The 26,934-nt window shown below is 39.0% G+C and overlaps 1 protein-coding gene across 1 annotated transcript in view; it reads left to right on the top strand.

Annotated features, from left to right (window-relative positions):
* Positions 1-25,732, top strand: part of ZNF385C (zinc finger protein 385C) — a gene marked incomplete at both ends in the record, with an annotated part of 119,273 nt that extends 93,541 nt beyond the window's left edge. The window contains 7 exons of the mRNA XM_081344305.1: positions 2,462-2,604; positions 15,651-15,761; positions 18,627-18,801; positions 19,018-19,356; positions 22,683-22,870; positions 24,245-24,358; positions 25,511-25,732. Coding sequence (XP_081200431.1) covers positions 2,462-2,604; positions 15,651-15,761; positions 18,627-18,801; positions 19,018-19,356; positions 22,683-22,870; positions 24,245-24,358; positions 25,511-25,732 — 1,292 coding nt within the window. The remainder of the gene's footprint in view (positions 1-2,461; positions 2,605-15,650; positions 15,762-18,626; positions 18,802-19,017; positions 19,357-22,682; positions 22,871-24,244; positions 24,359-25,510) is intronic.
* Positions 25,733-26,934: the final 1,202 nt, after the last annotated feature.

Below are 26,934 nucleotides of genomic sequence, written 5' to 3' on the forward strand. Positions count from 1 at the left end.
ACTGGATCATTTAGATTGCACCTGTTGCTGAAAGTATACATGATGCTCCAAAGTGAACAAAATATCCACTTATTTATATGAAGTACTTAAAAGGGATCCTTGAGAAGGTCGGTTAAGATGCCAGGGAATGCCTAATGGCCAGGTGTTCACTTTATTTTGATATGTGAATTTATTTATTTATTTATTTGATTTGTATACCACCCTTCTTCCTAAGGACTCAGGGCGGTGAACAGTGACCTAAATAACAGAATGCACAAATACAGATATTGAAAACAAATTAAACCCTAATTTTGCCCAAATGCAGAAGATAGTTATCTTAAAACAATAATTAAAACAGAACCCGTCAGACCAGACCGGATTGCTTAAACAGATATGTTTTTAGGTCGCGTCGGAAGGAGCGAAGGCCGGGAGCCATCCGGAGCTCAACCGGTAAACGGTTCCATAGGTCAGGCGCGCTCACAGAGAACGCCCTCCCTCTGGGAGCCACCAGACGGCATTCTCCGAACGGCGGAACCCTTAGGAGGCCCTCTCTGTGGGAGCGCACTGGACGGAGGGACGTTGACGCTGGCAGCAGGTGATTCCTAAGGTACTCCGGACCCATGCCATGTAGGGCTTTGAAAACCATTACCAGCACCTTGAATCTTACCCGGAGGGCAACTGGGAGCCAATGCAGTTCACGGAGTAGAGGTGTAACATGGGAGTATCGGGAGACTCCCAACACAACTCTCGCGGCTGCATTCTGTACCAGTTGGAGCCTCCGAGTGGTCCTCAAGGGCAGCCCCATGTAAAGAGCATTGCAGTAGTCTAAACGAGAGGTCATGAGTGCATGAGAATAATGGAAAAAGAGGAGCAATCAAGAAAGGCCTTTAAAAGGGCTTCATTTTCCTAAGATAGCTTTTAACCAAAATACAAAATCTTAAATATAACAAAATCCTAGGATATCCATGATAACAAAATGTATCAATCAACCTCTGCACAGTGTCCTAGTGCTAATTACCAGCAAATATAAGGAGGTAGCATACTAGAAAAGACTGAATGAGCAACTTTAAGGATGGGTCAAATAAGCAATTATTTTGAGGGAAAACTGAAAGAATTAGGTATGGTCAATCTAGTGGAAAGAAAATTAAGTGGAGTTTATGTTTGTTATAGAAATAGAAGGGAAAATAGAAGCTGCTAACGTTCTCTTCTTTTGAATGTGTACCATGATACAAGTTATATTAGCTCTAGTGCTGCTTAGCTAAGATATTCCAATTGTTATTTTCCTATATTGGCCAGAAAATCTTCAATCCATTTTCTACAAGAACTCTGCCTGTATTGTTCACTTGGGTTTTTTCTTGATATGGGGCCATCAGCATGATTAAGCATTAAAGCTTTCAAAAATCTGGCTCCCACATGGCGTAGGAGAAAATTAGGCTCTTTTTTGAATAATAAAATAATATTCCATGAGGATTTCTTTCTGAATGGAAATTGGAGTCACACCTTATTCTTCTAATTGAAAGATTTAATTTTAGACTGATTCATATGTCCAGGATAGATAAATTTGTGGGCTGTTCTTCCTGCTCTTACTTTATCTGGAAATTGCAGCAGGTTTGGCCAGTAATTTAATAATAAAACTAAAGTGGGCTATGTAAAATAAATTTACACGTTTCCCCATTTGGGGAGTTTAAGAGGCAAAATCAGTGCTTTAAGACTTCTAAAGCTTTAAGGTAGCCCATTTTCTTCGAATCTTTAGAAAAATCAGTCTGCTATCTTTAGTGAAGACATTACTGGCTGAAATTGATGTCTTAACATATTAGAGAGACTTAAGATGTTCTAGTATATCTAAAAATGAAAAAAGGAATAAAAGTTAACATAACTTATCCTGGATTATGAATAAAAATTACTTGACTCAGGGAAGCTGATCACATGTCTATTTGAATTATTGCTTTTGGTATGATTCATTATTAAAAGGAATGCTTAGAGTGATATATTCATGCTGGGAGACAATAGCAACTGGATAATTCTACTGCTTTTGGAGTTTGGGAGTGATTGAGTTATCCAATTTTCTAGCATGACTTATTCTACTATATCTTTACAATGCTTGCCACCATTGAGGAGGGAATCATACTGATATTTTATGTTTGTTATATATGTTATATGCACACACACACTCACTGTACATGTGTTGGTTAGAGTGTATGACTATTCTGAATTTCTATACAAAGGCATCTGTCTGAAATAGATTGCAAGTTTGAAGCTATGAAAGCATGTAATTTAAGAAGAGAAACAAACATGTACTGTGAATAGCCATCTCTGCTGTGGGATGAGAATTTGGCACTTGCTTAGTTCTCATAATGAATTAGCCATTTTCTTCAGTACACTATAGTGGAAGGTCAGCTTTAAGGGACAATATTAGCCAGCCTCTCCTTTCAGCTCTGTCTTTTGAAACATGTCTTATTTCTGTTCTGTTCTTGATTCCTAGGTCCAGCTAATCACAATAGTTCCCTCTTAGCCTCGCTTCCCATCCCAGGACGGTCTTTACATCCATCACTGGATATCAAGCATTTTCTGACTTTCCGCCTCAATGGCACCCCTCCACTCAACCTCTTTCCTAATTTCAACACGGTGAGTTTTTCTAGTTTGATCCATTTCTTCATCCCCACAGAGCAGTGTCCTTAGCACTGTATGAAATTGGGTAGCAGCAAAATTATCCTCTACCTTCTGAGCTAAAGGCCAAAAAAGTAGCCATTTTCATTCTAAAATATAACTGCTGATGGGCCAATTTTATCTCAGTCTTCTTCGTTTGCTCATGGCATAATTCACCCTGTTGATCTATAGACTTCAAGGTCAAACAGAACACATATGCTGGATCTATGTGCGGTAGCTATAGAAATAAAGCAAGTGCAGCATGCCTGCGCACACCCTGTCATGTTCATCATTTTATGCCTCCCCTACAGATGGAAAGCTTAAGATATCATGTAAAAAGAGATGCAAAGGTCACTTAGGATTTTTAAGATGCATGATGATAACAGTGGTGGGATTCAAATACGTGAACAACCAGTTCTCTATGTGGATGCCCCTTCCAGAAGTCCATTCTGAGCCTGGGCAACAAAAAAATATCTACTGGTTCTGCCAAACCGGTGTGAACTGGCTGAATCCCACCACTGGATGATTAACCATGTAATAAGGTTGTAACTGCAGTGTGGCTTTCTAATGGGAGCAATCACAGAGTTTCAGAAAAATATGCTAAATTTTCCCATATAGTTTACGCAAAGCATTCTTTGTTTCTTTGGAATTTTGTTTTCTACGTATTTTAAAAGATAGAAATAACAGAGATACAGTCAATCCTCACTAAAATATGTGTGGCTGATGTTCTTTAAAGACAGCCTTAGCACTACCTCCCCTGCAATTCAATAGGTTTGCAACTCCAAAAATTCCTGTCCAATATAGGACTATGGATGTTTCAAGTTGGGGTTGATTGTTCTTGAGCATCTTTCATAAAAGACAGATGCAGTATTTATTCTGGTCTCCTGTTTTCACAGCAGGCAGTAGATGTCTTCAAGAGGTTTGCAGTTGTCCTGCTTTTGCCTCTTTTATCTGATATAATATTTCTGAATGTTGAGGATCCATTTAACTACAGTACTGAGATTATTAATTCATTGATAAGCCCATCTTCTTCCATTTATCTGTTCTATTGTTTACTATATCTTATAATGGTAATTTTGTAAGTATTGTCTGTCTTCTTGATAGCAGTACTGTTTTCAGTAAATGATCCTAACTTCTATTTTCTGAGAAAACCAAATTGTTAACAAATGAATAGTGCATGATCTATATGTTAACCTGTTTGTTTATCTTTCCCTTTGAAATAAAAAAGGAATATTACATAGAAAAAATGAACAAAAGACAAAAGTAGAATTACAACTGCCATATTTGCTCCTTTCTCTAGTGGGAAAAAAGCCAAATAATTTTCATGTTAATTTCCACTATTGCCTAATTTGTTATTCGGACAGATTGAAGTTCCAGTTGATAGAAATAGTTTATAGTCTAGAAGATGTTAAGGAAATCATGTTATATTCTTCATGTCTATATATACAAGAGAAGCAAGTTAACCAATTTGATTCAGTTATGGCTCATTGTTTTTATTCGGCAGATTTCTAAGTAACCTTAAGAGCATATATACAATATACTGTATATACAATAGTAAAATAAAAGCACATAAGTTTATGTAAACAAACTTATGTACTTAATTACAGTGAGTATTATAAGGCTTTTAAATATGTTAAAATTCATCCCAATGGGATTGGCCTGCCCCAGTTGCACTGGTAGTAGGGGCATCTGCAGATCTATCAGCCAAGAAATTTCAGCTGATGAAGTTCAGGAGAAGAACTTTTTCTGCCATGGTTCCTGTCCTTTGGAACATCGTATGCCTGGAGGTGATAAGAGATCTGCCGTATCCTATTGGCCTTCCAAAAGGGCCTGAAACTTTGAGGCCCTGAGGTGCTTTACACTTGAGATGTTTAGTAGATTAAAAGAAGATCCCATCTCAATCCCATTTTTGTGTTGGTCCCCCTTTTATCTTACTTTTGTCTTATTTTATCTTACTTTAACCTTTAATTTTTAAGGCCTAATGTTTTGATTTTTTTCTTGTTATTTATTTATTTATTTATTTATTTATTTATTTATTTATTTATTTAAATTCCATTTATATCCCGCCCTTCTCCGAAGACTCAGGGCGGCTTACAAGCTTAGCAGTAGCCTTCATTCTATGTATATGCCTGCTTGTTAGGGCTTTCACACACACCCCCAAGCAGCATTATTACAAAGTCAGCTTAATTGCCCCCAACAATCTGAGTCCTCATTTTACCTACCTCGGAAGGATGGAAGGCTGAGTCAACCTTGAGCCTGGTGGGACTCGAACCTGCACTAATTGCAGGCAGCTGGTGTTACTTAAGGAGGCATTAGCCCACTGCTCCACCAAGGCTCTTTATGATGTTGTGTGTCATCCAGAGTCATTTCACAGTGAGATGGATGACATATAAATTTAATTAATAAATAAAAACAGCCATTAGATAGATCAAGCCACATATTGCACTGAAGTAACAAAATAATTTGATAGTGAGGAGAAGAGTCTGGAAGTGATGTACTTTTTGAGCTAAGCCTAAACCTTAGAACAGTTTGACTGTAACTTCTTGGGAATCAAAGGTTTCCCTTTTCTTTGATGGTTTCATTCTGGGAATAAAGCAAGAAAAGGCTTGTGGATTTGGAGATGATAGATAGGCAGGCAAAACTCTTAGTTTAAAAAAAGGTTTGTGAAAAGCAAGTTCAGATTTTTAAGGTACCCTCAAATCCACTCAAATGTGTAAAACCATTGAGAGTCCTTTATAGATCATAACTTGAGTCTATGTCTTCTAGATCATAACTTGAGTCTATGTCTTCTGGTTTTCCTGACCTCATAATCTTTACAGGACATTCAATGCAATAATCTGTCTTTATGTATCAGTGGATACATAAGTGTATCAGTAGATATATTTCAGGGGCAAAACAGAAGTAATCCAACTCTTTGCAAATTAGTTTAAACATAGAGTTGGGGATTTTTTTTTTCTTAACTGCCTGAATCCAAAATAATGCTTTACAGTTTTCTGGGCATTTTGTCCTTGTACTAACAGATAGAAAGGTGAGAAAGTCCTACAACTGCTATAGATTAACACATTAAGAATCAACTATATTTAGTAAGTTGGATAATGTTATTTATTTTGGTCAAGAATCAAGTTTTTAAAAAACAGTATCATTTAAAAATTAACATGCATAGAATTTTACCTTGCACATGGGACAACACTTGATTACAAGGTTACACATTTAAAGACTGTTTTTAAAAACAACAGTCTACTAAAAGGAATACTGTACCTATTAGCTGTAATTTATAAATGGAGCCACAGAGTAAAAACGTTGCTATTCATAATAGTACCTATTATTGGTTCGTTGCACAGTCTGCCAGATGTTTAAACCTTATTTGGCATTTTTATCAATCTTATCAAGCCCTTCCAAAGACTTGGGATAGGTAGTTGTGGATGTTTGATGGTGTTAAAGGTATCCTTGCAGGATCTAAGCTGTTTTGAGTAAAGCTGCCTTTTATAATTGGCCAATGGTGATTTTGTCAATGTCAGTGGTATTCAAGTGGTACACCAATTGTTTGGGATTGTACCCAGGGAGCCTATTGCTATTAGTACTATCTTTGGTTTCTTTTGCCACAGTCATTCTGTTTCTATTTGCAGGTCCTTGTATTCTATTGTTTTCTCTAATTGTTTCTCTTTTGTTTTACTGTCTCCAGGCATTGCCACGTACATTATCCATATTATTTTGTCTTTTTTATTGACAACTGTTAAGTCTGGGGTGTTATGTGGCAGATGCCTGTCTATTTGAAATTTAAAATCCCAGAGCACTTTAACTTCTTCATTTTCTCTTGTTTTATGGTCCCACTAGTTCTTGCTTGCAAACAAATAGTATTTCTTGCAGATCTTTCAATGCACCATTGTGCTACTTTGTCATGCTGTTGTTTGAAGTCAGTCTATGCAGTCTTCTTGTAGCAGCTAATCAAGTGGTTGACTGTTTCTTCAGCTTTTTTGCAGAAGAGACACGTTATCAGTTCTGTCTTTGTATGTCTTTGTTCTTAACACTTGGTCTTGTGCAGACAGAATTAGTGTCTTTCTTTAACTTTCCTGCTCTTAACCTGCTTTTTTTAATGTACTGGCCATGTAATATTTTTTTCTTCCCATGTCTGTTTTCTGTTCTTCATTTTGTCTTTCTTATAGGCCAGTTTGTTCTCTCCAGTACTCAGTAGGCCTTCCTGATATACTAGTTTCATTGCATCTTCTTCACTACTGTAGGAAGAAAAGTCTTCATCATGGCTCCTCCAAGCGGGGAATAAACATGGCAACTGCTTTGGGAAGAAGGTTGTAGTTTATTGCAGAGGAAAGCCAGACAGAAAGATGGATCCAACAGAAAAAGAAGGACTGAACACATGTGGGTAGTGGGTTTTTATACCCCCTGGACTCTTTTGTCTGGAGTTATTTCCTGTTTCAAGCTTTGTATTTCCTTTGTCATGTATTCTGTCCTGAGCCTAGGTGTGCCCCTCTAGGATTCTTGCTGGTTGTATGTCCTATTATGTCCCCTGCTTTCCTGGGGCTGTGGCTGATGTTGACTCTAGAGATCTTTCTTCCTAATTCCAGTTTCCTGACAAGATTATCACATCTGCATTTCTATAGAGTTGGTTTCTGCTTGGGGGAGGCTATTAAGAAAAACTAGGCATGCTTTTCTGCCTCTTTAACTTCTTTTTAGGAAATGTATTTTCCTGCCCTTTTAATATTTCCTTCTCTGGGGAGCTGACTTCCCACACTACCTTTCAGATATTCTTCCAGTGCCCTTTTTTCTTCTTCAACCTTCTAATATACTTGCAACATTCCATAACCACCTATTTTGCTTGGTAAGTAGAGTCTGTCAACGTTGCTGTGTGAATGAAGGGCATGACTTATTGTCATTATTTTTCTGGTTTTCCTATCCAGGGCTTTTGGTTTGGCTTGAGTCCAATCCACTATTCCAGCTGTGTATCTAATGACTGGAACTGCCCATGTGTTTGTTGTCTTGATGGTAGTTTCTCCATTAAGTTTAGATTTTAAGATCTTCACTCTCTTAATGTATTCACTTCTTTTTCTTGACTTCAGTGTGCTTGGTATCAGCCTTCAGGAGGCCCAGATATTTGAAATGATTGTCTTCATTCAGACTTTTGATGTTATTTTTAAAGGGCATCTTGTTTCCTTCAGTTTTCACTATTTTTCCCATTTAATGGTGACCATGACACATTTGTCCAGTCCAAACTCTATTGCAGTACCTTGAACAGTGTTGAGCAGAAATAGCAGCAGCTATTTCAGACCGTGTTTTCCCATACACCTCTGACTTTTTCAGTATGGTTGACAGAGGAATCTGTGCCATGACAAACAGTAGTGGTGATGGTGAGTCTCTTTGAAAGATTTTCTCTTGATATTAACCTCTCTCAATCTATCAACATTGACCAGCAACCATATCCATTGTGCAATCAATCTTTGCAGAAAAAGTGTGATGTTTCTACAGATTCTTGTTATTTCTAGGTATTTAATTGTCCACTCTTGTGGAGTGAGTTGAATGCCTTCTTATAATCAATCCACACTACATTCAAATTGGTTAACCTTCTCTTGCAATTTTCCAAAATCATCTTGTCAATTAAGAATTGATCCTTTGTTCCTCTTGTGTTTGGGTGGTTTCCTTTCTGATCAGAAAAGGGAATCATCTTCATGCTTTGGAGGTGCAGGCAGGCGCTCATTGCCTTTGATCTATCAAAGCAGGCTTTGTTTTTCAATTCTACACAATGGATGTTGAAAATAATCACAAAAGGAACAGAATATACTCCTCATGGTGTTCGGTATATAGTCAACTCATAGAGAAGTTCTTCACAACATTTATCACTTTTTTCCAAAAAATTCACAATACTGTTTTTTCCTTTTGGAGATATTGTGGACCTATATTTATTCCATCCTCTTTTTTTTGAAAATTTTATTAATTTTCTAATTTTTATATCTTTGAAAAGCAACGTGGCTGCTGAGTTGCAATAATTCAATTACATACAAATATCATTAGTACAAATCTCAAACTATTACAGTAAATATTTCCTCTCTTTTCCCCTTAATATGTACTTTCTCATTTAAATTAATACATTTCTTCTATCAATCAAATAAAAAATAACTTTCTTACATGTATCAATAATTTTTAGTTTATACAGTGTGTGTGTATATATATATATATATATATATATATATATATATATATATATATATATATATATATATATATATATATATATATAAAAAAATTGTTTTAATGTTCAATCTTTGAGACAATCAATGACGTAATGAATTTTTCCCAATTTTAATTTTCCATTAATATTTAAAATTAATGTTTAATATTTATCATTTCCAAATTTTAAAAGGCCTCAATTCCCTTTATCACAATTGCTCACAAAATCTGGTGTTCAGGGTATGCATCTTATCTATTTAAGTTCTCACCATCTACATCAACAAATTAATAATACAATAAAATATTCTAATAATTTTCAAATATTTTAAATTTAGTAACCAAAATTTCTTTTATTTCAATGTTTAATACTTCCTCTCTCTTCCTCTTTGTATCTACTGTTTCATATTTAAGCTAATGTTTCATTCTTACCACTATGTCAAGACATACTTATTACATTCATCAATACTTTTTAGTTTATATATATCTTAATCACCTTTACATGACCTTTATGAGCAAATAAATATTCAAATTTAACTGTTAATATTTATACTTCTGAATTTTAAATGACCAAGGTTTTCTTCCATTCATAACAATATCTTATATTCAAAGTACACATCTTATCTATTTGAGTATATTCTATTTTAATTCTCATAAGTAGGTCAAAAACCCCATTCTTCTTCAGTCTTATTCTAGCTTTCTTTCTTTGCCAAATCGTCTTCCATATCCGTGCTTTTGAGTTGTCAAAGAAATCTCCTTGTATTGTTATATATATTATTTGGCATTGAATAAACCATCCGGTCACCATTTTTTTGAGAGGGCTAGCAGGTTTAACAGGTCATCTTCTTTATTTTTCCATCTCGACATAGTTGTCCTGAACTGTTTATCTTCTCTTCCATGTGTTCTTCTTCTTGATCCTCAGGTTCCTTCTGATTTATTTTCCTTTTTCCATGTTGTCAGTTTCTTTTCTGAATTTTCTATTATCTGTGTTTGTTGAGTAGTTAAATCTTCTGTCACAATATTGAATTGTTCCACTTTTTCTGTTGTATTGTATATAGTTGATTTTTTAGTTATAGTCAAAATTTGAGTTTGCATATCCAGGCTGCTTTCTTGTTCTTTTCTGTAGGCTCTTATTTCGTCACCAGCTGTAAGGAGGGTTTGATAAATAGCTTTCAACATAGAAAGGATTTGTTCCTGATTTTCATCCATAGGAAAAATCTATTCCTGATCTTCTTCCATAATGATGTGTTAGTCTAGAAGCTTTACAATCAGGTAGTACAGAAAGACAGTCTTTTTTTCCCACTGACTAAGCACAGCTGAACGTCTCACAGCAGGTGTTTCAAAGTTACATAAGTCTTATCTGTTTTCTGGGCTGTTGGCCAGGTCTCTTTTAGACAATAACAAGTTGTATCAGGTTTAGCCACAAGATGTCGCCCCTACCATTTAAAGTTTTCCTTTGAATCCCAAAGTTATTTTAATCTTTTCAGTTTTGTTTCTATTTTATAAGGAAAAATCCAGATCTTCAGTAAAAATAGAAAGTAAAGAATAGAAAATAGAAAATCTTTTACTCCACAAACTTTAGGAAATAAAATTCCAGTTGGGATCCAGTTATTTTTTCAACATTTTAAACTCCCCTGAATAATCAGTCACCGCTGTTTCCTTCCCTCTCCACAGGGGGGAAAATACTTTAGCAGTTTGTACAAGTAAAAAATGTAGTTAGGATTTAAGAGAGGTAGATCTCACCCAGTCTCTTCCACGCTGCTTTAAAGTTGCCTGATGGTAAGTGTGACTTTGGCTGTCTATGGCCGGTCTTTCGTCCGCGGCTTGGAGGGTTTCGCCAGCTCTAGTGGGAGCTCTACCGCTCTCCTGAAATCCAGCAAGGGTCCCTCCTTGCTGGTCACCTCTACAGGGCGACTTTTGACCCTTTTCAGGGTCCCCCAGCGATGTGAAACTGGACGAGGAAGACGGAGCTCATCTTCCAAGCATCCATGGTGGGTGCGTCGGCAAACCAGAAGTCAGATCTATATTTATGCCATCCTTGTGTGCCATCTTTGCATCCGGTTGGTACTATCTAGAGCAAACTGTTCTTGACTGTAGTATAAAAACTTCTTTTCCTCTCTTAAAATCTCTGATAAATCACTCTTACCATTCAGTCTCTACGTATCTCTCTTCATTTTATTTTTATTTTATTCTTATTTTAAATAAGTCAGTAAAAAATTTATCATAATCATGGGACGGTACTATGGTTTTCGATCACTGTTTGTTGCCACTTCCATTTCCCTTGGTGGTGGAATTTAGGAATTCAAATAATTATTCCCTTGTCTGCACACTTTGCCTGCCAGACCAATGCACTTGTCTGGGCCACTAAATAGCTTTGCTGAGAAATACGATCACCTTCAAACTTCAATCACTTTCTTACCCCATTGTTCTGGATAGCCAGCTCTGGGAAAGCTATCTTTTACAACCACAGGGATGAAAGAACAATGCTTATATTATAGATTATGTTGTTGTTGTTAGCTGCGAAGTCGTGTCCGACCCATCGCGACCCTATGGACAACATTCCTCCAGGCCTTCCTGTCCTCTACCATCTTCTGGAGTCCATTTAAGCTCACGCCTACTGCTTCAGTGACTCCATCCAGCCACCTCATTCTCTGTCGTCCCCTTCTTCTATTGCCCTCGATCTTTCCCAGCATTAGGCTCTTCTCCAGTGAGTCCTTCCTTCTCATTAGGTGGCCAAAGTATTTGAGTTTCAGCTTCAGGATCTGGCCTTCTAAAGAGCAGTCAGGATTGATCTCCTCTAGGACTGACCGGTTTGATCGCCTTGCAGTCCAAGGGACTCGCAGGAGTCTTCTCCAGCACCATAGTTCAAAGGCCTCAATTCTTTGGCGCTCAGCCTTTCTTATGGTCCAACTTTCACTGCCATACATTGCAACTGGGAAGACCATAGCCTTGACTATACGCACTTTTGTTGACAGGGTGATGTCTCTGCTTTTTAGTGTGCTGTCTAGATTTGCCATGGCTTTCCTCCCAAGGAGCAAGCGTCTTTTAATTTCTTGGCTACAGTCCCCATCTGCAGTGATCTTGGAGCCCAGGAAAATAAAATCTGTCACTACCTCCATTTCTTCCCCATCTATTTGCCAGGAATTGAGAGGGCCAGATGCCATGATCTTGGTTTTCTTAATGTTAAGTTTCAACCCAAGTTTTGCACTCTCCTTCTTCACCCGCAACAAGAGGCTCTTTAGTTCTTCTTCACTTTCTGCCATTAGAGTGGTATCATCTGCGTATCTTAGATTGTTGATATTTCTTCCGGCAATCTTAATTCCAATTTTTGATTCATCTAGCCCTGCCTTTCTCATGATGTGCTCTGCATATAAGTTAAATAGGCAGGGCGACAGTATACAGCCTTGCCGGACTCCTTTCCCAATTTTGAACCAATCAGTGGTTCCGTGTCCAGTTCTCACTGTTGCTTCTTGACCCGCATATAGGTTTCTCAAGAGACAAATAAGATGGTCTGGTACTCCCATCTCTTTAAGAACTTGCCACAGTTTGTTATGATCCACACAATCAAAGGCTTTAGCATAGTCAATGAAGCAGAAGTAGATGTTTTTCTGGAACTCCCTAGCTTTCTCCATGATCCAGCGTATGTTGGCAATTTGATCTCTAGTTCCTCTGCCTCTTCGAAATCCTGCCTGTACTTCTGGTAGTTCTCGATCTACATACTGCTGAAGTCTAGCTTGTAGGATTTTAAGCATGACTTTACTAGCATGAGAAATGAGTGCAATGGTGCGATAGTTTGAACATTCTTTGGCACTGCCTTTCTTTGGAATTGGAATGTAAACTGATCTTTTCCAATCCTGTGGCCACTGTTGAGTTTTCCAAATTTGCTGGCAAATTGAGTGTAGCACTTTTACTGCATTGTCTTTTAAGATTTTGAATAGCTCAGCTGGAATACTGTCACCTCCACTAGCTTTGTTGTTGCTCAGCTTTTCTAAGGCCCACTTCACTTCACATTCTAGGATGTCTGGCTCGAGGTCAGTGACCACCTCATTGTGATTATCTGGAACGTTAAGCTCATTCTTGTATAGTTCTTCTGTGTAATTTTGCCACCTCTTCTTAATCTCTTCTGCCTCTGTTAGGTCCCTGCCATTTTGGTCCTTTATCATGCCCATTTTTGCATTAAACGTCCCCTTCATCTCTCCAATTTTCTTGAAAAGATCTCTGGTCCTCCCTATTCTATTGTTTTCTTCTATTTCTTTGCACTGTTCATTTAAGAAGGCATTCTTATCTCTTCTAGTTATTCTCTGGAATTCTGCATTCAATTGGGCGTATCTTTCTTTTTCTCCCTTGCCTTTCGCTTCCCTCCTTTCCTCAGCTATTTGCAAAGCTTCCTCAGACAGCCATTTTGCTTTCTTGCATTTCTTTTTCTTTGGGATGGTTTTGGTTGCTACCTGTTGTACAATGTTGCGAACCTCTGTCCATAGTTCTTCAGGCACTCTGTCTATCAGATCTAATTCCTTAAATCTATTTGTCACCTCTACTGTATATTCAACAGGGATATGATTTAATTCATACCTGAGTGGCCTAGCGCTTTTCCCTACTTTCTTCAGTTTAAGCCTAAACTTTGCAAGGAGAAGCTCATGGTCTGAGCCACAGTCAGCTCCTGGTCTTGTTTTTACTGACTGTATAGAGCTTCTCCATCTTTGGCTGCAGAGCATATAGTCAATCTGATTTCTGTGTTGACCGTCTGGTGATGTCCATGTGTAGAGCCGTCTCTTGGGTTGTTGGAAAAGAGTGTTTGCTATGACCATCGTATTCTCTTGACAAAATTCTATCAGCCTGTGCCCTGCTTCATTTTGCACTCCAAGGCCAAACTTGCCTGTTATTCCAGTTATCTTTTGGCTTCCTACTTTAGCATTCCAATCCCCCATGATGATAAGGACATCATTTTTTGGTGTTAGTTCTATAAGGTGCTGTAGGGCTTCATAGAACCGGTCCATTTCATCCTCTTCAGCACCGGTGGTTGGGGCATAGACTTGGACTACTGTGATATTGAATGGTTTGCCTTGGATTCGAACTGAGATCATTCTGTCATTTTGAGGATTGTATCCCAGTATTGCTTTTCCTACTCTTTTATTGACTATGAAGGCTACTCCATTTCTTCTGAGGGATTCTTGCCCGCAGTAGTATACCTGATGGTCATCTGAATTAAATTCACCCATTCCTGTCCATTTTAGTTCGCTGATACCTAAGATGTCAATGTTCAGTCTTGTCATCTCTTGTTTGACCACGTCCAGCTTGCCTTGATTCATGGATCTTACATTCCAGGTTCCTATGGAGAAAAAATCTTTACAGCATCGGACTTTCCTTTCACCACCAGACACATCCACAGCTGAGCGTCCTTTCGGCTTTGGCCCAGTCGCTTCATTCTTTCTGGCGCTACTAGTACTAGCCCTCTGCTCTTCCCCAGTAGCATATTGGACGCCTTCCGACCTGAGGGGCTCATCTTCCAGCGTCATATCGTTTTGCCTTTTGGTACTGTCCATAGGGTTTTCTTGGCAAAGATACTGGAGTGGGTTGCCATTTCCTTCTCCAGTGGATCACGTTTTGTCAGAACTCTCGACTATGACCTGTCCGTCTTGGGTGGCCCTGCACGGCATAGCTCATAGCTTCATTGAATTACGCAAGCCCCTTCGCCACGACAAGGCAGTAATCCATGAAGGGGATTATAGATTATAGCTGTGGTTAAATATACATAGAATTTTTATATTAACATTATTTTTCCTTATCCTTTTCACCTTTGTAGTTCTTCCTTTTCCTCTATTTACAATTATTGTGAATATTTAAACATGAGAGGGGAAAAACCACACAATCAAATTTCTTTAAAGCAGAATGTAATAGAAATGGTTTGCAGCAGTATTTTCCCAGTTTGAGTGTTAATCTGGTTTTTAAGTTCTTTTGACTTGGCCCTTGAGACATCAGGCAATTATTGAAATGTTACTTCCTCAAGCTCTGTTTCCTATCACAGCATAAATTATCTTCCAGATCAGTGATTTCTAGAGAAGCATGAGTTTCTTGAGAAGTTTATAGTGTTTTTCCAATTACAAGACCTGTAATGGCTGACATATTTCTATGAAAGCTTGTCCAACAGTATCTTTATGCAACAACTTTCAGCTTGTAGAGAAGACTGACACAACATATAGAGAAGAATGAACCATCTTGCTACATTAAAGATAATTGTAGGCCTGACACCCTGATCAGTTGCTTCACAGCTAGAGGCACAACAGCTCAATAGAACTAGCAGTATAGAAGGTGCTAAGGAAATGTTTTCCCTGTAACCATTACCACTAGCAGAATTCTTCGCCATTTTCAGCTGAAGCTGGAGAGGAAGTAACTAGTGTCATTCAGACCAGAGAATGTTCCTGTATAGACACTTGAGCAATTGCATTCCAGTCTCAGGGCTGGCAAAGTCATGGCTAAGGATCCATTAACTTGTAAGGGCAGGAGAAAAACACTTATGTTTTTAAATCTCAGAGCTGATATACAGGCTTAATTTTTGTGTTATGTAGCAAGGCTTGCCTTGTGTCTATATATGACACATGTAGCTATATCAGATCCTCCAAGGTTCTGTTTTTAGCTAGTTCCTGACTAAGGACCGAGGTTTTGGAGGAGCAGTTTTATAACCATGCCTGACCCAAACCTGACAGATGAGCACATTTCCTTAGCAAACAAGTAAATGTTCAATGATGCCATGAAGGCAGTTTTTGAAAAGCACAAACAAAATTTTACATGTCTGGCTCGCACAGCAGCAGCTAACTTGGTTCCATTGATTTTCCAATCCTTCCCCTCTCTAGATGGATCCAGTACAAAAGGCAGTAATCAACCATACTTTTGGTGTACCCAATCCACTTAAGAAGAAGCAGTTCATCTCTTGTAATATTTGTCATCTGAGATTCAACTCTGCGGTAAGCTACATCCCTGAAACACTAGGATCAAGCAGATAGGTAGGGAAAAGGAAGAGGAGAACTATCATATATATAACTATGGTCAATTTTACTTATGAGTGCACAACAGTTCATATAATGTTTTAGTGCTCAAAGCACCTCATTTAATAATTTGTGAGGAAAATCATGATTAGCAATACCTTCTATATTCTACAGTTCTAAAGCTGAAACTGTCTTAAAGCTGAATTTGTGGTAGTCCTTGGCAAAAGTGAGACTTGGGTTGGTGTTGGTCTGATTTATAGTTCCCTTACATTCACAGAGCACAAAGCACAGCAAGTCATATTAACGTCTCATCAAAGAAAGAACATCCACGACAGACAATGCCATCAAGGCACTATTTAATGCACTATCCAAATCAAGGTCTAGTGCTTCTTCCTCTAAGTTTCTTCCTCTAAAATGTTTCAAGAGAAACAAGTTAGAATCCTAGTGTTTGATGGCTTTTTTTTAATAAACTATGGATAAAAGACTCTTGATTTGTTCACCATGCTCACTCAATGAAAGGGCCCACTGTCACAGTCAAAGAAAGAATCAGTATGATACTTTGCTTTCATACAAGCATAAAATATTGTATATTGTGTAATGCATGCAAGCTCATTGAATGTCAGTTCTACAGCCAGATGTCTAGGAGCTCTTACGCCATTTCATCTCTTTTGGAAAAAAACAGATATCATACATTTTTTGCAGGAAATAATCTTCTCTTGCTGTGCTGCCACCTTCCACATCTGTGTTTATTTCCTTTTTTTGAGGCGGAGGTGTTGAGAAGCAGACTGCTAAGGGCTTGCAAAGGGAAAACATACATTGGTATTCTCTATTCTGCATTCAAGAAGTCAGGCAGGGAGCTTGTACTGAGAAGTGTTTTATCTGGAAGTCTCATTTGTTGGTTTTCAGCCTGTGTGCATTACTTGAATCTGACCAAAAGAAGGGACTGCCATGTTATCCAGTTGGTGCAGTTCGGCATTGTGCCCAGGGTCTCTTTTTTTATACAAAAGCTGTGACCAAAAAAAAATTCCTAGGCATTTTTTATTTTTATCTAAATTCACTCATTCAGTGTAACATAGATTTTCTGTGCCAATACTAAAGGTGGCAAAATTATTTATTTACATGGATTTACTCGAACCAACCCACAGAGTAATGCTCCTTGACTAATACAAATCTTAATGTCACGTATTTTCTTGTACTTTCTAAAAAATTATTCAAGATAATTTGATCACTCCTCTGCCCACAGCATAAATTAATATGCAAGCAAAAAGACATATTAACAGAAGCATCTAAGGCTTACAAGGCTTATTTTGAACTGGTTACAGGTGAATTAACCAAGGAAATATCTAGATGCCAGGAGAACAAATGTATCAAGCGATGCTTCTTTGTCCCAGTAAAACCCTGTCCATAATCTGAGTTACTGATGACCTGCTTGAGCTTAGTCATAAATCAGACTCTGTACTGTTTGCTTCTTTCTTCTTTTGCCTTTATTTGCACTAGATGCATAAGATGTGAGCCTAACCCTTGGGCTAAATGACCTTCAGCACTACCCCCATTTGACCCACCTGGCCCTCTAGCAAAGCATTACGTCCTCTGTTTTCATTTCATACCATGTCCACAAGCTCGCACATATACTCAGACCCCTTTGCCATCAGGCTCCTGTTTCATCTGATGACTTTCACTCCCTCCCTGCCTCTTGCTGTGTATTCATATAATTCAATTCCTGGCATTGTTCATTGCCTGGCGAAATGGAGATAAGACACGTTACCCCTGATTAAATGCAGCCCATTTTTTGTTTCAAAAAGCGCTTTGGGGCAAAAAAATAAAATAAAATAAAGGAAACTTAAAATATGCAGCTTCAGGGGGAAAAAATGCAGCAAACAGTTTCGCAATACAAAATAAAATAGTATAACTAAATATATTCACTTGAATTAGAGCGGAAGAAAAGAACATAATTGTCAAGTATTGTCCCTTCCTGGAATGCAGAGCTAACGTGAAGTATATATTCCCAGGCAGCCATGCCAGTTCTGTGTATATGTGTGAGTTTACATTTTGTGCTTTCCTATATCCAGGCCTTTTAGCTTTTCAGAGAAAAGGATGAATAACTGAAGTATGCGTTAATGTCCTCTGCCTGTTCACTGCTGATAAAATATTTTTTAAAAAGAAAATACAAAAGACTACAATGTATTCCCCCCACGCCCAAAAGCCTGTGTACTTAGCAGTCAAAGACAGTTCTCCTGATTCTCACTACAATGAATGGCTCTCTGGCAAATTCATGTGAATTTAAGTCCAATCTGAATTGAAATGAGGGTGTTACATTAGTTTGCATAATGGCTGAAGAAAGAAATAGAAGTGCTCAATGCCCAGAAAGGGGAGGTATGGAAAATTCCCTCTTGCTCTGCTTTTCATGTGTTTTTTGTTTCGGTGGGAGATGTTTAGTTAATGCATGAAATCACATTTTTATCCTCATATTCTTAAAAGATCCACTCCACTTGTACACTCACTGCCTATCACTTGGCCTGCCCATCTATTTGGCTTTTTCCAAGGGCTCAAATGGGAGGAAGATGTACACAGAAAGATTATTTCTCTGCTGCTCCTCGATACTGGAAAAGAGAAAAAAAAGGAAATGGAGAAAACTGGGGGAAAATAGCAAGATAGTTGGGAAAAAAATGTCATCTGCTGCTGCAGCAAGAAGATAACCAGGCTTCAAAGTGCTCTCTACTAACTAGAAAAATGGGCTTTGCAAATCATTTTGCATTATAGTCTCTCTTTGATCTTCCATAATATAGAATAGCCTTAATACTTTTCTCCATCACTCAACGCTCCCCTCCCGTTTATCTCTCTCAGAATCAAGCTGAGGCACATTACAGAGGCCACAAGCATGCCCGGAGACTCAAAGCCATTGAAGCAGTGAAAAATAAGCACAAGACAGCTGACAATAGCAGCAGCAGCCAGGAAAAAATGGCTAACTTTGAAGCTCCACTAGATATCAGCAGAGACACCATCACCAACAGCAGCAGAGGTAAGGGGCAAGCTGACCTAGTGAGAGGCATTCTAGGTAGATTTTAGTTTAGGGAAATTTTCATATTTTCCTGTAATCGACCTCTTCTGTTGTGTAGCGAAAGAATAATCTTAGCTGAGGTGCCACTATAATGGAAGCAAATGCTAGTTACCTTAAAGGCTAGTTAATCTTAAAACCACAATTTAAAGGAAAATAAATGTCTTCCTCTTTTATTAGCACAACCCAATAGCTTGCTAGGATTGAGCCAACCATTGGCAGAACATCGCAACCTCATGCTGATGTCCCCGACAGAGGAATCACCAGCCAAGATACCTACTGGCATCCTGTCCCTGGTTTCCCCATCAGTTTCAGAGCCCTTGGAAGTTGCTCCAGATAGTGCAAGTGTGAAACCAGCAGCAGCAGCTGGTATGGAGGTGCCAGGAACTGAATCTGGAGGAACCGCCGGCTCAGCAGCAGAGGTGGAGAAAGAGGGAAAGAAAATCAAGCAGCACTTGTACTGTCCCACTTGCAAAGTAACAGTTAACTCTGCCTCTCAGTTGGAGGCTCATAATTCTGGTAAGAAGCCTTCACATGGTTTTCTCCAGCTACCCCATAAAAGGCCAAGCTAGACTGTATAATGTGTCTACCACTGCTGTAAAAGATATGACATCTGGAGCCTATTGCATGTAGCTCATGATAATTCACTTTTATTCTGCAGGATGCAAGGCTTTTGGCAAAATGATAAAATCAGGGTCACCCTGCAGACTTTACACCTTTTGTACAAGCATGCATCATCATGATACATTTACAGTGGGGGGAGGGGAAACTTGCATCATGATGATGCAGCACTGTTTTCATTATTTGCCTTCTTGCCCACTCCAATATGTCTGTTCATTTCACCTCCCAAAAGCATTTGTCCAGGTAATGATACAGGATCAAGATAGTTCCATTGTAGCAGTACGAGAAGGATAAGTTATTCCTCTTCCTCAACAGAAAATGTGGAATGCTACCAAAAATGCACCGTCTTGCCTCATTGATATTTTTATATTTTTTTAATCCCATTTATATCCCGCCCTTCTCCGAAGACTCAGGGCGGCTTACAATTTAAAGCACAAATCAATGTGCTTAGCAATAGCCTTCATTCTATGTATATGCCTGCTTATTAGGGCTTTTGCCCCCCCCCAAGCGGCATTATTACAAAGTCAGCTTATTGCCCCCGACTTTAATAACTGAAGTTGACAAAAACCGTAACTTCCCCAGTCTGGAATCCTTCAGATCTTCTGGGAATGGAACTCCTAGAATTCCCAGTATGTGTGAAGTGTGCCACCTATTAATCTATTTTTATTCCCAGCTAAAAGATTTTGCTTCAGTTACCGTATATACTTGAGTATAAGCCGAATTTTTCAGCCCACTTTTTGGGCTGAAAAATTCCACTTCGGCTTATACTCCAGTCAACAAAAAAAGCTTACCGAGGACTTGTGCGCGGCCGAGGCTTTGGTGCTTCCGGGATCGCGCGCACCTCTCCCAAGCCACCGCCGTCCGGAGACCTGCCGAAGTTTGGGGAGGTTTGGGGAGGTGCGCGCGCACCTCCCCAAACCTCCCCAAACGTCGGCAGGTCTCCAGACCTCCGCGCCCTGCCTGCCTGCTTCTTTCTGCAGCGGAAAGAAGCAGGCAGGCAGGGCGCGGAGGAACGGAGACCTGCCGACGTTTGGGGAGGTTTGGGCGCCTCCCCAAATGTCGCCGGGTCTCCGTTCCTCTGCGCCCTGCCTGCCTGCTTCTTTCCGCTGCGGAAAGAAGCAGGCAGGCAGGGCGCGGAGGTCCGGAGACCTGCCGACGTTTGGGGAGGTTTGGGGAGGCGCCCAAACCTCCCCAAACGTCGCTGGGTCTCCGTTCCTCTGCGCCCTGCCTGCCTGCTTCTTTCCGCTGCGGAAAGAAGCAGGCAGGCAGGGCGCAGAGGTCCGGAGACCTGCCGACGTTTGGGGAGGTTTGGGGAGGTGCGCGCGCACCTCCCCAAACCTCCCCAAACTTCGGCAGGTCTCCAGACGGCGGCGGCTTGGGAGAGGTGCGCGCGATCCTGGAAGCACCGAAGCCTCGGCCGCGCGCAAGTCCTCGGTAAGCTCCGGGCGGTCACTTGCTTCGCGTCTCCTGAGGGAAGGGGGGGCGACTGGAGCGGGCGTGTTTCCTTGCCTGCTGGGCGCCGCGATTTGCCCGGGGAACGCGCGGGCCCCGAATGGCAGCGTGGAGCGAGGAAGCGGACAGCCAGGGCTTCCCCGAGAGCCGCGGCCACACAGGGTATTCCTGTGTATTCAGGCTTGCAAAATGGCGGATCGAGCCTCTGCTGGCGGCAGAAGCTTGCAGAGCGCGGATCCAGCCTCTGCCAGCGGCGGAGGCTTGCAGAACGGCGGATCGGCTTATACTCGAGTCAATAACTTTTTCCAGTTTTTTGGGGTGAAATTGGGGGTCTCGGCTTATACTCGAGTCGGCTTATACTCAAGTATATACGGTAACTAAATTTTGTGCTAAAAGCATACATTTCTGACTTTGGGGATTCTTAGCCAATATCTACTAATTAATAAATATGTGTTTTGTTCCTTAGTAGATATTGTAGCATTCTTTCAGCAGGTATGATGGTAGGCTATCCATAGAGTAAAAGAAATACAGTAGTGTGAAAGCCATGAAAAACAGGTATGTTGAAACCAGGAGTCATTTACAGATACTGCCTGCCAGATTTTGCAATAACTGTGTACTTTGTCACTTGAGTAAAATGAAATGTATTCAAAAGCTTGAGGGTTTTACAAACTCTTTGCTTTCTAAATTAAAAAATGATTGAACAAATAGGTATGGTTTGCCATAACTTATTTGTAGTCTGCTGATTGCATATTTCTTGAAAAGTTCTGGGATACCAAATTCTATCCGTATTCTTTTCTGTTCACACTCAAAGAAAGAACAACTGTATTTTTCTATCCTTACATGATGCATTGTAAAATCTTTTTGCAGCAAGCCAGTTAAAAAACCAAGAAGCCGTAATATTTCTTTTATTTTACATATATATAAAAATACACAACCAATTTTGACTTTCTATTTTGCTCAGTAAAAAATTTTTTCCTCACCTTCATCATTTTTCAATTATTTAATTATTTCTGTTCTTATCTTCCCTGATTTGAGGTCTTCCATGATTGGTTAACATGCTTGACATTGTAGTTCAAGTATACTGAACTACGAGTACATTAAGCTAAAGTAGATTAGAGTAACTTCATGAAGAATGTTAAAACCTACTTTTATTCAGTACTGTTGTTTTCAAATTGTAGAATCTTCTCTCTCTAAAGTAATGAATTGCTTTATTTTGCCTGTTAATTTTGAAGGCTGTTGTTTTGTTGTGTCTTATGTTTTCAGGCAAAATAAGGAATTACAATGACAAGGATAGTTAAAAATAAAGACAAATTGATTCATTTGGGATCTGACCTTGCCTTACTTGCTATTTCTAGCCTGCCTAATTGTAGAGAGAAAAAAGGTGATCCCTAAATGGTGCAATTGACAGAAAGGCATGATAAGAACATAAAACCTTTTTAAAAATAGATTAAGACATCATAACAGAATACATAAACTTATGCCACCGTTTCTAGCCTGTTGCCTTAACCACTGTTGGCCCCCAAACAGTACATTAAACATAACAACATATTAAGATGCATAAAAAGTGCATTTAACAAGGAAACAAGAACAAAAATGAAACATATAATCCAGATATCGTGTCCATATAGCCAACGAGATTCTGGTATTATGGAATTGCCCCATCCTATTGATAACTGACCTTGTCTGCTCTTAGACTACTTCCTGCTTACCAAGGTGCAAGAGGCAAGTTTCCTTTTTTATTTCCAAACTCATCTTCTTTTCCCCACTTCCAGGAGCAAAGCACAAATTGATGTTGGAAGGGCAGACTGTTTTGCCAAGGCGAAGCCGAGGGAAGGTCCTCTCCCGAGTGGCACACAAGCCCAAACGGATTGGCAGCAAAGGCAGCCTCAACATTCAGAACAAGGCCTTTCAGTGCCAGGTGTGCGAGATCTTTGTCAACTCAGAGACACAACTCAAACAGGTAAGCAGATCAACCTAAATAACTCTTCTGATTGTCTCAAGGATGTAACGAGGGTCATGCTGAATTTTGGATATTCTTGAAGAAAGCATTTTAAGATGGAGAGAAAAAGGGGCATAGAGAACTAATCTTTCCACCCTACTTCCACCTCCACGTTTCAGCTTAGCTTTAGGCCTTTCATTAAATATCCATTAAGATATTTAATGAAGTTAAGAAATGAAGTGACATTGCAAGCAGAAATTTCCCTATAGTGAACTGAGAGCTAAAGCGAAGGTTGCATTAAGACACTTGAAGCATCATCCCAACAGTCCTTGCAAAATAAGCAAAGTCATATTTTAAGGGGCAGTCAGGATAGAAAAGGAAGGCCTGCTACGCAGGTCTTTCCTCTGCCTTAAATTTCTCTGCTCCAAATGTTGTCCTAGGCAGCTTTTCACTCTCATCAGATTTGAAATTTATACAGTATTTGCTTTCTAGGAAATCCTACACAAATGGCTTTTCCAATGACAAGAGAATAATCAGGGTTAATATGTTAAGTGCATCTTTATATGGTACCTAATTCATTGATTAATTAATTGCAAATACTTTATGCAACCCGAGTAAAAGTAACAAGAAGGCTAAAAAGCAGCAGCATACCAACAACAAAAATGACGATACAGAGAAACTTTTATTCCACAGACTCATATTTAATGGACATCAGATGTAATTGGGCAAGATTTCTGTCTGAACAACCTCCTGAAATAACAGACAAATCTTTTCAGTCCAAAGCAGTCCATGCTAAATGTTACATTTACATTAATTACATTTACATTAATTTCATGCCATCATGTTGATTTACTTATTTGCATAATGATCTGAATATACTAATAGTGGAAATTACATCATTTGCATTTATTTACGTCATTTGTGTAATAACATCATTACCCAAATAATGTCATTCATACCAAAGTGTGTCGTTTGCATAATGACATAATGACACAAATCACCATAAATGATGTAATTTGCAATTTAATCGCCATTGAGGAATAATAGACACCCCCTCCCCCAGTTGGGAGCTTTTACTGTATTAGTAACATCTGTAGGAACTATGAATTCATACACATACAGAGAGTAAATATCAACTTTTCAAAGACTTTTTAAAAAGCAGCAGCACAAGAACAAAATTTCAAAATAACCAGGAAGAAGAGAAAACATATTGTTAGAAGGGAGCATTTGCACCTTTGTAGAACAGGAGAATATTTGAAGAGGAAACATTTGATCTAGTAAGGAAACATCATAGAAAAGGGCTGGAGACCATTCAAGAGTGCAGCTGAGAAGATTGGGTGTCAAGGTGCTTTTATACTCTGATAATAGTGGGAGCTTTTGTTTTTTCATCTACAGCATATGAGCAGTAGACGTCACAAAGACAGGCTTGCAGGGAAGCCACCAAAGCCCAAATACAGTCCGTACAGCAAACTGCAGAGGAATACTGCCCTGGCAGTGAGTATTCTCAAGGTATTTGTCACAGAAGGTGCCAGATAACTCTGTGGTGTATAGAAAATGTTGGGGACAATAAAGAATTTCCCCTGGTGTCTTAATTATTCTTCAAAACCCAGTCACCCACTCAGTGGAGAATTGTGTCTGAACATTAAACTGTCCCAACCTACAACAAAATAACAGGTAGTGCTACTCTCAGCAACATTTGGAAACTAGAGAGAGAGACAGCTGCTTGCATGAAAGGAAACAAGAAGAGCAGTGGGACAGATCAGATCAAGAGGTTACAATTCCCAGTATTCCCTTTTCTCCTTATGCATCTTCTTGTAGTGCATAATTAATTTAGCGGAAGTAATTGTAGCAAGACTGTTACAGTAGCTGTCACACCAGATAGCTGTTTAAAAAGTATTGGGCAAATACATGGATAGAACTGTTTATGTATATATGAAAAGCCCTCCAGGGGCTGTTGAGCAACAACAAGGGGTAGACTCATTTTCAAAAAAAGGATGGGCTTTATATTCTTAATAGGAAAAGCCATTTTAAAGGATAAGGAAAACTACAGCTGGGGGGCAGGGAAACTATTCGCTTATCTAGCTACCCACAAACACACACAAACACACTCCACCACTACACTTGAGTCTCTTCACTGCTGGCAATAGATGGATATTCGAGTTGATTCAATAGGGCAATTTGCTACATTCTTTTAAGCTTCACACTGCTCTGAAAGTAAAAAAATTTTTTTGTCACAATAAAGTCATACAGTATTGCTGTCAGCCAGGGACAGAGACTATGTGGTTCTCCAGATGATATGAAAAGATAATTCATAGCATCCCTCACCATTCATTGTATTGTTGAAATTTCCTGAGCAACATTTGGAAGGCTTCATACTGGCCATTCTTATTTATAGTATTTGCATTTATAGTATTTGCAAAGTACTATTAATTCATCTACTTCAGAGCTGAATCAGGTTGTCAGATAAGCTTTGATACTGAAGCTCCCGGTTTAAATTATTTACTGCAACATTGAAGCAAACTTTCTCTACTTTCTTTATTTTCAAATTTTCTGCAATATTGAAGCAAATGTTCCTCTTGTGTTTTTTTTAAGATGCTTTGCTCATGTACCATGTGTATCTCTTTGTGCTTCTTCCCTGTCCCTCATTCTCACTCTTCACAGTCCAAAGTGGCTCTGCAGAAGCATCTTACGAAGACCTTGGCTGCCCGGTTCCTGCCAAGTCCCCTGGCATCCGCCACTGTGTGTACTTTGCCCAGCCCATTAACTCTCCGACCAGCTGCTGCTACTCTCTTCCAAGCACCCATCTTTGGACCAGCACTTTTTCGATCTCCCCCAGGCCCTGTGCGAGCAGCTACAGGCCCCATTGTCTTTGCCCCTTACTAGAGAAACCCCAAGGTTGTTTGGGTGGGGAATTGTAGACCATAGCTGTACAAAGAAAATTGGGTGGGTGACTTTACAGGCCTGTATTCTGAACAAAGGAAAAACCGAATCTTTGAATGGTTTGAAGTGGAACTTCTCTGTTCATTTATCTGAGATTTCCACTAGTGTCATTAACTCAGTTGTACTTGGAAATAACTTTTCCTGTTGTCTGATTCTCCCACAATGCACCAATCTTTCCAACTCTAGTAGTATACTTAGAAGCACAATCTCACTTATCCAGATGGTCAAGTGATAAAGTCAAAAGTATGCATTCAAAATATCTGTGAATTTAGAAGTATCTGTCATTTTAAACACAATTCTATTAATTAGGAATTTGTGTAATTGGAACTCCAAAGAGGTTTCTTTTCCAAAATGCAGTGATTATGAAAATCAGATTTGAATGCAGTTCCTGGTTCAGTTCACATTCCCCTTCCCACAATTACAGATTTAAGGAAAATAATGATGTTTGATAAACGTATATTGTTCTCCTTGTAAGTTACTAAGAGATCCCTATATCTCAATAAGGATTTTTGAATTGAGGGAGAGGAAAGGAGAAGAGAATATCTGTTTAAGTATGGGCACAAAACAGAGAGAATAAGAAAAGTGCTATTATGTAGATAGAAAATTATAAGTTGGGTTGTTGATGTTTTTTGTTTATATATGGAACAAGAATGGATTTAAACAAAAGAAGGGTATAGAGATAGAATTATTTCAGCTCTTAAGTCAACCTTTCCCAGTTGGGTGCCCTTTCAGCTATATTGACAAGACCCAGAATTTTGAGCCAACCTGAGAATTCTTACAGCTTCAACATAACCAAAAGGCATCCTGGTGGGGAAGATTGTCTGTAGACTATCTTTATGGATATTATGGTGTGTATTGCCTAAGGTGAAGGAAAGGTAAGAATATGAAACCCTATAGAAAATGCACAGTAGATAGATAACTGCCATGTGTCACTGAACTTTTGAAACTACTTATTGCCCAATTTCTGTTACCATATTCATGACAGTCTAAAGGAACCATTGCTAATTAAACCTATTGAATGAAGAAGAAAAACTGGAGCCAGGATTTCCATGGTGATGTCATTCATAGAAGGATTAATGTCAGGAATGTCAAAGTAGTAGTTTTCAAGTTTGAGGACACCTGGATTTCAGATTTTAGAAGCAAAA

Source organism: Vipera berus (genome assembly GCF_964194415.1).
Source record: "Vipera berus genome assembly, chromosome: Z".
NCBI classification, from domain to species: Eukaryota; Metazoa; Chordata; class Lepidosauria; order Squamata; family Viperidae; genus Vipera; species Vipera berus.